The sequence below is a fragment of the Pseudophryne corroboree genome, chromosome 5 (assembly GCF_028390025.1).
Source record: "Pseudophryne corroboree isolate aPseCor3 chromosome 5, aPseCor3.hap2, whole genome shotgun sequence".
NCBI classification, from domain to species: domain Eukaryota; kingdom Metazoa; phylum Chordata; class Amphibia; order Anura; family Myobatrachidae; genus Pseudophryne; species Pseudophryne corroboree.
Genome location: NC_086448.1, coordinates 398,692,991 through 398,706,929, shown reverse-complemented (window position 1 = coordinate 398,706,929; position 13,939 = coordinate 398,692,991). Strand labels below are relative to the sequence as shown.

The following is a 13,939-nucleotide window of genomic DNA, read 5'->3' as shown; positions in this document are numbered from 1 at the left end:
GGCGAAAAAGACACATCACTCTCACATGCAGTCCTTTCAGCCCAACAAATCCAAAAAGGCAAAAGGTTCCCCCTTCTTTGCAGGTAAAGGAAGGGGAAGAGGAAAGAAATCCGCAGCGTCTCCAGTATCGCAGGAGCTGAAATAAACACCTGCTTCTGCCAAAATCTGCAGCATGATGCTTGGGCTCTCTTGCGGGAGTCCGCTCGGGTGGGAGCACGTCTGAAACTTTTCAGACAGATCTGGCTTCAATCTGGCCTGGACCCATGGGTCTTACAAATAGTGTCCAAGGGATACAAACTGGAGTTTCAAGATGTCCCCCCATGCGGATTTTTCAAATCGACCTTTCCAGCTTCTCTGCCAGACAGAGAAGTAGTAACAGCTGCAATTCAAAAATTATGTCAGGATCAAGTCATTGTCCTGGTACCCTTGTCACTGCAAGGAGAAGGTTTTTATTCAAGCCTTTTTGTAGTTCTGAAGCCGGACGGCTAACCTGAAAAATCTGAATCTCTACTTCAAAAGGTTCAAGTTCAAGATGGAATCTCTGAGGGCAGTGATTTCCAGTCTGGAGGAAGGGGACTTTATGGTGTCGGTAGACATAAAAGATGCTTACTTGCACGTTCCCATTTATCCTCCTCACCAAGCTTATCTGAGATTCGCAATACAGAATTGCCATTACCAGTTCCAGATGCTGCCGTTCGGGCTCTCCACGCCACTGAGGGTATTCACCAAGGGGATGGCAGAGATGATGGTCCTCCTTCGACAACAAGGAGTCAATATAATTCCTTACCTGGACAATCTCCTGATAAAAGCGAGATCCAGGGAACGGTTGGTCTAGAACATTGCACTCTCCCTGTCAGTACTCCAACAACACGGTTGGATCATGAATTATCCGAAGTCACAATTGGAACTGACAACAAGATTGTCCTGTCTGAGGATGATACTGGACACAGAAGTTCAGAGAGTATTTCTTACAGTAGAAAAGGCTCTGGAAATCCAGAGAATGGTCAAACAGATATTGAAGCCAACAAGAGTGTCAATACATCAATGCATTCGATTGTTGGGGAAGATGGTGGCGGCCTACGAGGCCATACAGTTTGGCCGATTTCATGCCAGAATATTCCAGTGGGACCTGTTGGACAAGTGGTCAGGATCCCACCTACACATGCACCAGAAGATAATCCTGTCCTCAAAAGCCAGGATTTCGCTTCTGTGGTGGCTACACAGTTCTCACCTACTAGAGGGACGCAGGTTCAGGATTCAGGACTGGGTCCTATTAACCACGGATGCAGGTCTCCGAGGCTGGGGAGCAGTCACACAGGGGGAAAGCTTCCAAGGAAAATGGTCAAGTCAGGAAACCTGCCTTCACATAAATGTTCTGGAATTGAGAGACATTTATAACAGCCTTCTACAAGCGGTACATCTTCTTCAAGATCAACCCGTGCAGATCCAGTCGGACAATGTAACAGCAGTCGCGTACATAAACCGTGAGGGCGGAACGAAAAGCAGAGCGGCAATGGCAGAGGTAACAAAGATCCTCCTCTGGGCAGAAAGGCATGCAAAAGCTCTGTCAGCAATTTTCATTCCGGGAGTGAACAACTGGGAAGCAGACTTCCTCAGCAGACACGATCTCCATCCAGGAGAATGGGGCCTCCACCAAGAAGTCTTCACAGAGGTGACAAGTCTTTGGGGAGTTCCTCAAGTAGACATGATGGCATCTCGTCTCAACAAGAAGCTTCAGAGATATTGTTCCAGGTCGAGAGACCCTCAAGCAATAGCAGTGGATACACTGGTGACCAAGTGGGTGTTTCGGTTGGTATAGGTCTTCCCTCCACTTCCTCTGATGCCAAAAGTTCTCAAAATCATAAAAACAAGGGTTCAAGCAATCCTCATTGCCCCAGACTGGCCAAGGAGGGCTTGGTATCCAGATCTTCAGGAGTTGCTTATATAAGATCCTCGGCCTCTTCCTCCTCGCGAGGACCTGCTGCAGCAGGGACCGTGTGTGTATCAAGACTTACCGCGGCTACGTTTGACGGCATGGCTGTTGAGCTCCGGATCCTAGCCCGAAAGGGTATTCCCAAGGAAGCCATTCCCACTCTGATTCAGGCCAGGAAAGGAGTAATGTCTAAACATTACCACCGTATTTGGAGAAAATTTGTGTCTTGGTGTGAATCCAACAAGGCTCCTACGGAAGAGTTTGAGTTAGGACGTTTTCTCCATTTTATGCAGGCTGGTATGGATGCGGGCCTAAGATTGGGTTCAATCAAGGTCCAGATTTTGGCCTTATCAGTTTTCTTTCAAAAACAATTGGCCTCTCTTCCAGAAGTTCAGACAGTCGTGAAAGGCGTGCTGCACATCCAGCCTCTATTTGTGCCTCCAGTGGCACCATGGGACCTAAATGTGGTGTTGCAGCTCCTTCAATCGGATTGGTTTGAACCTCTGAAGGAGATAGAATTGAAGTTTCTCACTTGGAAAGTGGTGATGCTTTTGGCATTGGCATCCGCAAGGCGGGTGTCTGAGTTGAGGGGCCTTGTCTCACAAGAGCCCTTACCTGATCTTCCATGAAGATAGGGCAGAGTTGAAAACTCAACAACAATTTCTTCCAAAGGTGGTTTTGTCTTTCCATATGAACCAACCTATTGTGGTGCCAGTAGCTACTGACACTTTCACTGAGTCAAAGTCTCTTGATGTGGGTCGAGCTTTGAAAATTTATGTCACGATAACAGCTCAGATAAGGAAAAAGGCTCTGTTTGTCCTGTATGCTTCCAACAAGATTGGGTGTCCTGCTTCTAAGCAGACTATTGCGCGCTGGATCAGAGGGACGATTCAGCACGCTCATTCCACGGCAAGATTGCAGATACCGAAGTCAGTAAATGCCCATTCTACAAGAAAGGAGGGCTCATCCTGGGCGACTGCCCAGGGGGTCTCCGCTTTACAACTTTGCCGAGCAGCTACTTGGTCAGGGTCAAACACGTTTGCTAAATTTTACAAGTTTGACAACTTGGCCGATGAGGACCTCAAGTTTGGTCAATCGGTGCTGCAGGGTCATCCGCACTCTCCCGCCCATACTGGAGCTTTGGTATAACCCTATGGTACTGAAGTGGACCACAGAATCCTCTATGATGTATGAGAAAATAGGATTTTAATACCTACCGGTAAATCCTTTTCTCCTAGTCCGTAGAGGATGCTGGGCACCCGACCTGGGGGTATATTTACTTAAAATCGTATTTGTGTCGATTTGGAGGGAGATTAAACACGAATGACATCAAATGTGTGAATTTGCAACTTTTTGAATTTTTTACGCCACATTTACTAAGCTGTCATTCGTAATTTCGGCCTGTGTTTTACGGGAGTGAATAGTAAAACACTGCCGACATTAACACAATGAATCTCGGCCGGATCTGTGAGATCCGTGCCGGGCTTCATTGTGCACCTTTAAAAAAAAAAATGAAAGTGTTAAAAATCTAGAAAAAAAATGTGTGGGGTCCCCACTCCTAAGCAAAACCAGCCTCGGGCTCTTTGAGCCGGTTCTGGTTGAAAAAATATGGGGGGGAAATTGACAGGGGTTCCCCCATATTTGATCAACCAGCACCGGGCTCTGCGCCTGGTCCTGGTGCCTGTGAATAAAATTATACTCACACAATCCAGTGTAGATCGGTCCCCTTCTACTTGTAATCCACGTACTTGGCAAAAAAACAAACTGAAAAACCCAAACCAAGCACTGAAAGGAGCCCCATGTTTACACAAGGGACCCCTTTCCCCGACTGCCGGGACCCCCCCGTGACTCCTGTCAAAGAGGGTCCCTTCAGCCAATCAGGGAGCACCACGTCGTGGCACTCTCCTGATTGGCTGTGCGCTCCTGAGCTGTCAGTCAGGCTGCACATGGCAGAGATACAATGTAGCGCATAGGCACTCCATTGTATCCAATGGTGGGAACTTTGCGGTCAGCGGTTGACCGCGAGTAACCTCAACCGCTGACCGCAAAGTTACCACCATTGGATACTGGGGGTGCTCGTGTTAAAAATACGGGGGACCCCTACGCTTTTTGTCCCCCGTATTTTTGGCACCAGGACCAGGCGCAGAGCCCGGTGCTGGTTGATCAAATATGGGGGAACCCCTGTCAATTTTTCCCCCATATTTTTTCAACCAGAACCGGCTCAAAGAGCCCGAGGCTGGTTTTGCTTAGGAGGGGGGACCCCACGCAATTTTTTTTCTGATTTTTAACACTTTCACACCCCTTCCCACTGATAAACATGCTCGGATCTCACTGATCCGTGCATGCTTATCAGAACTCGGTAAAAAAAAGCAGGTCTATTTTAAAACTGGTTTTTTTTACGATTTGTATTTTTTCACGGCAGTGTTTGGCTATTGCCGGCAGTGTTTGTGAAATAGAATTTTTAGTAAATTACCGAGTTGTATCAAATAACAGGCGTATTTGATTCATATTTTTTTTCTTTGACTTCCAAAAAAATACGAATGCCCTCATCACTGCCGAGATTTTTGTTTAGTAAATTCCCGAGATGACACTTTGAAGAAAAAACAGCAAATCTGTCAAAATCGGGACCTTAGTAAATATACCCCTCAGTGCGTACTTTACCTGCAGTTGTTATTTCGTAGTTCCACTTATGTTGTGTTACGATTATTTCAGCATGTTGCTGCAATGGTTCATGCTAGTTGGCATGTATTAAGTTGAATGCCATGTTGTGCGGCATGGTTGAGGTGTGAGCTGGTATGAATCTCACCTTTAGTTTAAAAGTAAACCCTTTCCTCGAAATGTCCGTCTCCCTGGGCACAGTTCCTATACTGAGGTCTGGAGGAGGGGCATAGAGGGAGGAGCCAGTTCACTCCCTTGAAAAGTCTTAAAGTGCCCATGGCTCCTGCAGATCCGTCTATACCCCATGGTACTGAAGTGGACCCCAGCATCCTCTACAGACTAGGAGAAAAGGATTTACCGGTAGGTATTAAAATCCTATTATCTCCACTACCAGAACATGTTTTATTCCGAAATCTAAATATATATATATATATATATATATATATATAAATCATAAAATGGCATTCAGCTCCAGTGCCTCATTGAGGCCACTAGTATATAGTGAATCCAATTGAAAAGTCCAGAAAATTTCTTGCTTACAAAGTTTCATGAATCTGTCACCCCCTCTTTGAGTTTTCTTAATGTGTTCTAAACCTAGGATGGTCAAGGACTCCAGATTTTTATTATGAATTTTTGCAAAATGTCTGGAGACACTGTGCTTAGCATTGCCATTAACAATGTTTCTACGGTGTTCCATAAATCTGAGTTTCAAACTCTGCGTGGTTACAGTTTAGGTTACATCCACACTGAAGACGATAGATGATCCAGGTATTACAGTTTATGAAACTGGATATCTTCAATATCTTATGATCAATCGGAGATGTTACCTCGTTGGTTCTATTACATGTGTATTGACATGTTGTACATCTATTGGCCCCACATTTGAAAAAACATTGTATCTCCGACCCCAACCAAGGAGTGACCTCCATGGCTTTATGCTGTTCAGATTTCAGTTGGCTAGGAGCCAACATGGTTTTCAGAGATCTATTTTTCTTAAAAATGTTTTCAGGTTGGGAAAGGAGTATATTTCCTAGGATTGGATCGCTCTTTAGAATTGAATAGTTGCATTTGACAATTGATTTGACAGTTTGAGACTCATTATTGAATTTGGATATCAAGGCCAGTGTTCTCTATTGTTTTCTTTTTGTGTATATGTAATATTTGGTTGTAATAAAGAATGTCTATCAGTAGCCAAAACTTCTTTCATTGCACTGTCCAGTATATTCTGGGGGTATTCTTTATCTATAAATCTTTCAAGTAATAGATCCGCTTGAAGCTTAAAGGATTCTATTGTTGAACAATTCCTCCTGAGTCGCAATAATTGTCCCTTGGGAATGTTTTTCTTCCAGGGTACATGATGGGCACTTTTATAATGTAGGTATCCATTATTCCCTACTTCTTTAACAAAATTTGAAGTATGAATTTGATTATTAGAGATATTTAGGGCAATGTCTAGAAAGGAATTGGTAGTACGATTAAAATTATAAGTGCACTGTAAATTATAAGTGTTAGTGTTTAGGGAATTGTATTAATATAGTTTCATTTATGGTAATTATTTTTGATTTTTGTACAAGTTTTATATCGTTGTAGGCCCATTATTCCTGTATATGTGTAATTTGGGCTACATTTAATACCATGAGATAATATTGCTGAGATTCTTTGTTAACAGTTCATGTAAAAAATCAGAAGAAACCACTTAATACCTCATAAAATAATATAATAATGTTGTGACTCTTTGTTAACAAGCTCTCATCTAAAACAACATCTTCTGTAAAGGTTTTTCTAAGTTTTTATGTTATTTTGTATCTTTCTCTTTTTTATTTTCTGTAAAATAAAAAGTTATGTTAATACCTGGCCATTGGTTGTCAGGTATCCAAATCATGCATGAACGTTCACATGACCGCAAGCACAGATATATTATCCGGAGGCTTGGCTACCTGCTACGCAGCGGGTATCCTAGCAACCGAAAACAACCATCTGGGTCATGTGACTAACAGAAAGGCTTACGTCAGACTGGGCGGCGGAGTATACATTGGTGCTGTCATCCATCCTAATAGCCTATTGAGGATAGTAAGGTGACCATGTGACCGCAATAACAAACAAACAGTAGGGGAGCTCGATATCGGGTTGCTAAGCAACAGACAAACAGGAAGTTCCGTGATTTCCGGCCACTTGCGATCACATGACCACACATTCATAAAAGTTATTAAAGATATCATTCTAAACCTCGTTTTAATAAATTTTTTTTAGAAGGACTGTCTTTCTGATGCTTCACTCCACTAATGAGCTAGGTGAAACATTGTTTTTAACATGTAACATACTAATTGTATGGGGCTAAGTCTGGGATCATAACTGAAAATGCCAAGAAGTCCGCCATTGGGAGCTGTGGATGCCGTTTGATACACTGTGCAAATCCATGTGGGTGACCCTGCCAGGCCTACACTATTGGACCATACGTAACCAGCAAGAATCAAGCCTACAAGGGACCTCCACTATTTCTAAGGAGTGCTAACCTATCAGGAGGACTATTCCCCATACGGCGAACTGGTAACACGTGCACTTTAACCATCTCCCTAGGACTGTGGCCTCTATACAGAGTATCTTCTCCGCATTATACGTATTATCGAATAGCAGTGTTGATCTTGTCCTTTTCTAAATCTGTTGCAACAGTATATATTATTTTTTTTTTATTAATTTTATCTTGTAGTATCTGTAATAAATCTGTATTTACAATTCACCTAGCTCATAGCGCTGAGTATCTGTCTTCACCATTTACTTTAATAGGGTCTAACTAACCCCATTCCTCAGCTGCTAGAAGTTCAACAGCACCTGTCAGCGCCAATCCCTACCTTGGTAGTACAATCGGCATTCGTTTTCAGACCTACAGGGTCTCTCGCTAGAGCGTCCTCTTCTGCTTCCGCAACGACCAGACCTCCTCGTTCAGGGCCCTTGCGTTTACCAGGATTTGGCCCGACTGGCTTTGACGGCGTAGCTCTTGAAGCTCCCATACTGAGTGCCAAAGGACTTTCTGAGGCGGACATTCAAACTATGTTGAAAGCCCGTAAGCCGGCTTCTGCTCGGATTTACCATAGGGTCTGGAATGCTTACTTTGCTTGGTGCGCATCTAACAATCATAACGTTTACAAGTTTAGTACGGCCAAACTTTTGGCCTTCCTACAACAGGGCCTGGACTTGGGCCTACGGCTGGCCTCCCTCAAGGTTCATATTTCTACCTTGTCGGTTTGGTTTCAGAGAAAAATTGTGTCTGACTGATGTTTATACCTTCACTTCAACCTCCCTATGTCCCACCTGTGGCTCCTTGGGATTTGTCGGTGGTTCTGGAGGCTTTGCTAGAGTTTTCGTTTGAACCTCTTGAATCTGCTGGCTATTGCCTCTGCTAGACTTGTATCAGATTTGGGTTCCTTGTCTTGTAGGTCCCCCTATCTGATTTTTCACCGTTACCGGGCGGTTCTTCGAACGCGCCCTGGTTATCTACCTAAGGTGGTGTCTTCTTTCCACCTTAACCAGGAGATTGTGGTTCCGGTCTTTGTCTCCCTGGATTTATCCTCCAAAGAGCGGTATTTGGATGTCGCACGGGCTCTCCGTATCTATGTGAAGAGGACAGCCTCCGTTAGGAAGTCCGATTCTCTCTTTGTACTATTTGGTTTTCACAAACGTGGCTGGCCTGCTAGCAAGCAGACCTTGGCCAGATGGATTAGAATGGTGATTGCACATGCTTATGTATAGGCTGGCCTTCCAGCTCCTGCTACCATCAAAGCCCATTCTACTCGGTCTATTGGACCTTCTTGGGTGGCCCGTCGTGGTGCGACCCTTGAACAATTGTGCAAGGCGGCTACGTGGTCCTCAGTGAACACGTTCATAAGGTTCTATGCCTTTGATACTTCCGCCTCCCAGGATGCTTCCTTTGGATGCTGGGTTCTTGTGCCCGCTACAGTGCGTTCCCTCCCAAAAGGAACTGCTTTAGGACATCACCGATGTTATTCCCTGTGGAATACCAGTGTGCCCCGCTGCAGAAAAGGAGATTTATGGTAAGAACTTACCCTTGTTAAATCTCTTTCTGCGAGGTACACTGGATTCCACAGGGCGCCCACCCTGATGCACTTAGCTTCTTTATGTTGGTATGGCATTAGCCGCTGATACCTTCTTCTCTCATGAGAATGTGGTGTACGTGGCTACTAACGGCTGTCGTCTCTTTTGCCTGCTACTGCATTGGACTGGTTAACGAAACTGAGCTCCTGTGCACGGAGGTGGGGTTATAGAGGAGGCGGCGCTGAGCATCTTGGGAACAGTCAAAGCTTTTAGCCTGTTGGTGCCTCGGATCAAGATCCTGCTCTACACCCCAATGTTATGCCCTGTGGAATCCAGTGTACCTCGCAGAAAGAGATTTAACAAGGTTAAGTTCTTACCACAAATCTCCTTTTTTTGCTTTTTTTCCTCACAAAAATGTGTCTTACTCACAAAGTAATGCAATAGGACACACACACAGATCCTGCTAATTAAATGATATGCAGCATGCCTATATTCTGTGTGTGTAATTGCATTTGTTTCTGCATCCGAAATGCTGCATTACAGTGTTTTCCAGGTAAACACTGTGGCATAGTATTTTGTATGCAAATACAGTCGCCGTCACACACATAATATAGGCATGCTGCATATCATTTTAATTAGCATACTCTGATTGTGCGTCCTATTGCAGATTATAGATTTTTCATTGATTTTTAAATCAAACTGAAATCCAAACCAAAACTATTGAGGGGGATTTAGCCAAAACCAAAACACAATTACTGTATGAATTAGAACTAAATCCCAAACACGGGAGTCCGCACATTTCTACTGAACCCTATTCATGCCATAGATTAGAAACAATTGTTTCTCAGATCAATGCAATTTTTTTTTATTTTTTTTGCGTGTCATGGTTAGCTTAAAAAATAATGCTCATTTGTATTTACATTTAGTTTATAACAGATCAGATGCATTTTCACAAATATTACTAGGAAGATGGTGCAGACCACAGAAGTAGCAGTGAGTATTCTGCTACTGTGAGCAGACTTGAGGCATTTTGTACAGTATGTACTTAACGAAACATAAACATATATCTTAGACCCAATATTATACACTTCTGAATGTTAATTAAAATATATGATTTATTAGCATGTCATCTTACAGTTTATTCAATAGTTCTACATTATGTATGTTATATAAAAGCATTCAGGAAGTAGATCAAGTGTTAAAAAGCCAACAAATTTTGTTAATATTTTTTTTTTCGGAACACACTTTTTTTGTTTGCCCACCACCGTTATAAAAAGGTACAGGCATTAATTGATTCCATTTATAGATTACAGTATTCAACTACTGTATATTTATTTTCTGCAAGTTAACAGAAAAAAAAATGTAGAATAAAATTATCTAAAAAGTTAATACATTTGTACTATGGGGGTCATTCCGAGTTGTTCGCTCGTTGCCTATTTTCGCAACGGAGCGATTAAGGCGAAAATGCGCATGCGCTAAGTATTTTAGCACAAAACTTAGTAGATTTACTCACGTCCGAACAAAGAATTTCCATCGTTGAAGTGATCGGAGTGTGATTGACAGGAAGTGGGTGTTTCTGGGAGGAAACTGACCGTTTTCTGGGAGTGTGCGGAAAAACGCAGGCGTGCCAGGATAAAACGCGGGAGTGTCTAGAGAAACGGGGGAGTGGCTGGCCGAACGCAGGGCGTGTTTGTGACGTCAAACCAGGAACGAAACTGGCTGAGGTGATCGCAGTGTAGGAGTAAGTCTCGAGCTACTCAGAAACTGCTAAGAATTTTCTATTCGCAATTCTGCTAATCTTTCGTTCGCAATTCTGCTATGCTAAGATTCACTCCCAGAGGGCAGCGGCCTATCGTGTGCAATGCTGCTAAAATCCTCTAGCGAGCGAACAACTCGGAATGACCCCCTATATACTATCAAAATAGTTTTTATAAAACTAAACCTTGACCCTGTTTACGGTTCCAGCAGATTTTAATTACATAAAAATGTTTTATTCTTAACCATTGTCAGTTGTCCTTATCAAGTGCTAATAATTGTTAATTTCCACAATGTTCCACTTTGATACAATATCCTCTCACAATTTTTTTTTCTGTGACTCAATGAATTCTGTAGCTGATCTTCATCTTTGTCAATAACCTTTCAATGTTTTTATTTTTACTTAGACCAAGTGCCAACAGTATTGGCCTGATCCTCCTGATCTGATGGAGTATGGAAATTTCAGAGTGACTTGTAACTCTGAAGACTGTACAATTGCATATGTTTTCAGAGAAATGAAAGTAACTAATATGGAGGTAAGAAACTGAAACATTCTCTGAAACTGGCATCTGGTACTTCGGGCCTTATTCAGATTTGTTAGCAAACCAAAAAAGGGCAAAACCATGTTGCACTGCAGGTAGGGCAGGTGTACAGTAATGTACAGAGAGATTTATATCTGGGTGGGTTATATTATTTCTGTGCAGGGTAAATACTGGCTGCTTTATTTTTACACTGCAATTTAGATTTCAGTTTGAACACACCCCACCCAAATCTAACTCTCTCTGCATAAGTTACATCTGCTCCACCTGTAGTGCAAAATGGTTTTGCACATTAGTGTACTTTTATTTTTTTTTGCTAACAAACCTGATTAACCCCCTTTGTTTGGGCTTAGATATTTGTGTCCAAATGCATTATCTAATCTTTGTGTGTCTAAAGTGTATGCTAAAAAAAAATGCAGTCTAAAGCAGGACGGGTGCTAGGATGTTCGGCACCTCCCTGCAAACTATAAATTTGCGCCCTCCCATACTTCACAAAAGGCCAGCGCGCACCTTCGACGTGTGTCAGGAAAAGGGGTGAGGTCTCGCAAGGAAGTGACGTGGTCACACAATAAGTACCCCCATTTGAATTCCCACCGTAGCACAATCTTATTCACATTACATTGCACGAGGTAGTGCTGCTCACAGAATGTCCCCCAATAGCAGCGTCATTATACATAATACCCGCTAGTAGTAGCATCCTTATCCGTAATGCCCGCCAATAGTAGCGTCCTTATCCGCAATGCCCGCCACTAGTATCGTCCTTATACATAATGCCCGCCACTAGTATCGTCCTTATACATAATGCCCACCAGTAGTAGCGTCCTTATAGGTAATGCCCGCCAGTAGTAGCATCCTTATACGTAATGCCCGCCACTAGTAACGTCCTTATACGTAATTTCCCCCAGTAGTAGTGTCCTTATCCGTAATGCCCACCACTAGTAGCGTCCTTATACATAATGCCCACCAGTAGTAGCGTCCTTATAGGTAATGCCCGCCAGTAGTAGCATCCTTATACATAATGCCCATCACTAGTAACGTCCTTATATGTAATGCCCCCCATTAGTAGCGTCCTTATCTGTAATGCCCACCACTAGTAGCGACCTTATACGTAATGCCCGCCAGTAGTATCGTCCTTATCTGTAATGCCCCCCAGTAGTAGCGTCCATATACGTAATGCCCCCCAGTAGTAGCGTCCTTATAAGTAATGCCCGCCACTAGTAGCATCCTTATCTGTAATGCCCCCCCAGTAGTAGCGTCCTTATACATAATGCCCATCACTAGTAACGTCCTTATATGTAATGCCCCCCATTAGTAGCGTCCTTATCTGTAATGCCCACCACTAGTAGCGACCTTATACGTAATGCCCGCCAGTAGTATCGTCCTTATCTGTAATGCCCCCCAGTAGTAGCGTCCATATACGTAATGCCCCCCAGTAGTAGCGTCCTTATAAGTAATGCCCGCCACTAGTAGCATCCTTATCTGTAATGCCCCCGCAGTAGTAGCGTCCTTATACGTAATGCCCGACAGTAGTAGTTTCCTTATACGTAAAGCCTGCTAGTAGCATCCTTATCCGCAATGCCCGCCACTAGTAGCATCCTTCTATGTAATGCCCCCCAGTAGTAGCGTCCTTCTACGTAATGCCCGCTAGTAGTAGCGTCCTTATCCATAATGCCCACCACTAGTATCATCCTTCTACGTAATGCCTGCCAGTAGTAGCGTCCTTATCCATAATGCCCGCCACTAGTAGCGTCGTTCTACGTAATGCCCGCCAGTAGTAGCGTCCTTATCTGTAATGCCCCCCAGTAGTAACGTCCTTATCTGTAATGCCCGCCACTAGTAGCGTCCTTATCTGTAATGCCCCCAGTAGTAGCGTCCTTTTACGTAGTGCCCCCCAGTAGTAGCTTCCTTATACGTAATGCCCCCCAGTAGTAGCGTCCTTATACGTAATGCCCCCCAGTAGTAGCGTCCTTATACGTAATGCCCGACACTAGTAGCGTCCCTTTACGTAATGCCCGACACTAGTAGCGTCCTTATCTGTAATGCCCCCTCAGTAGTAGCGTCCTTATACGTAATGCCCCCCAGTAGTAGCGTCCTTATACGTAATGCCCCCCAGTAGTAGCGTCCTTATACGTAATGCCCCCCAGTAGTAGCGTCCTTATACGTAGTGCCCCCAGTAGTAGCGTCCTTATAAGTAATGCCCGCCACTAGTAGCATCCTTATCTGTAATGCCCCCCCAGTAGTAGCGTCCTTATACATAATGCCCATCACTAGTAACGTCCTTATATGTAATGCCCCCCATTAGTAGCGTCCTTATCTGTAATGCCCACCACTAGTAGCGACCTTATACGTAATGCCCGCCAGTAGTATCGTCCTTATCTGTAATGCCCCCCAGTAGTAGCGTCCATATACGTAATGCCCCCCAGTAGTAGCGTCCTTATAAGTAATGCCCGCCACTAGTAGCATCCTTATCTGTAATGCCCCCCCAGTAGTAGCGTCCTTATACGTAATGCCCCCCAGTAGTAGCGTCCTTAAACGTAACTCCCACCAGTAGTAGAGTCCTTATACGTAATGCCCCCCAGTAGTAGCGTCCTTATACGTAATGCCCCCCAGTAGTAGTAACGTCCTTATACGTAATGCCCGCTACTAGTAGCGTCCTTATACGTAATGCCCCCCAGTAGTAGCGTCCTTATACATAATGCCCGCTAGTAGTAGCGTCCTTATACGTAATGCCCGCCAGTAGTAGCGTCCTTATCCGCAATGCCCGCCACTAGTAGCGTCCTTATCTGTAATGCCCCCCAGTATTAGCGTCCTTATCTGTAATGCCCCCCAGTAGTAGTGTCCTTCTCCGTAATGGCTGCCAGTGTTAGCGTCCTTCTATGTAATGCCTGCCAGTAGTAGCGTCCTTATCTGTAATGCCCCCCAGTAGTAGCGTCCTTATATGTAATGCCCGCCACTAGTAGCGTCCTTATACGTAATGCCCGACACTAGTAGCGTCCTTATCTGT

The 13,939-nt window shown here is 44.0% G+C and overlaps 1 protein-coding gene across 3 annotated transcripts in view; it reads left to right on the top strand.

Annotated features, from left to right (window-relative positions):
- Positions 1-13,939, top strand: part of PTPN3 (protein tyrosine phosphatase non-receptor type 3) — a 1,027,556-nt gene that overhangs the window by 887,876 nt on the left and 125,741 nt on the right. For all 3 annotated transcript variants that reach the window (XM_063922728.1, XM_063922729.1, XM_063922727.1), the window contains one exon: positions 10,804-10,932. In XM_063922728.1, coding sequence (XP_063778798.1) covers positions 10,804-10,932 — 129 coding nt within the window. The remainder of the gene's footprint in view (positions 1-10,803; positions 10,933-13,939) is intronic.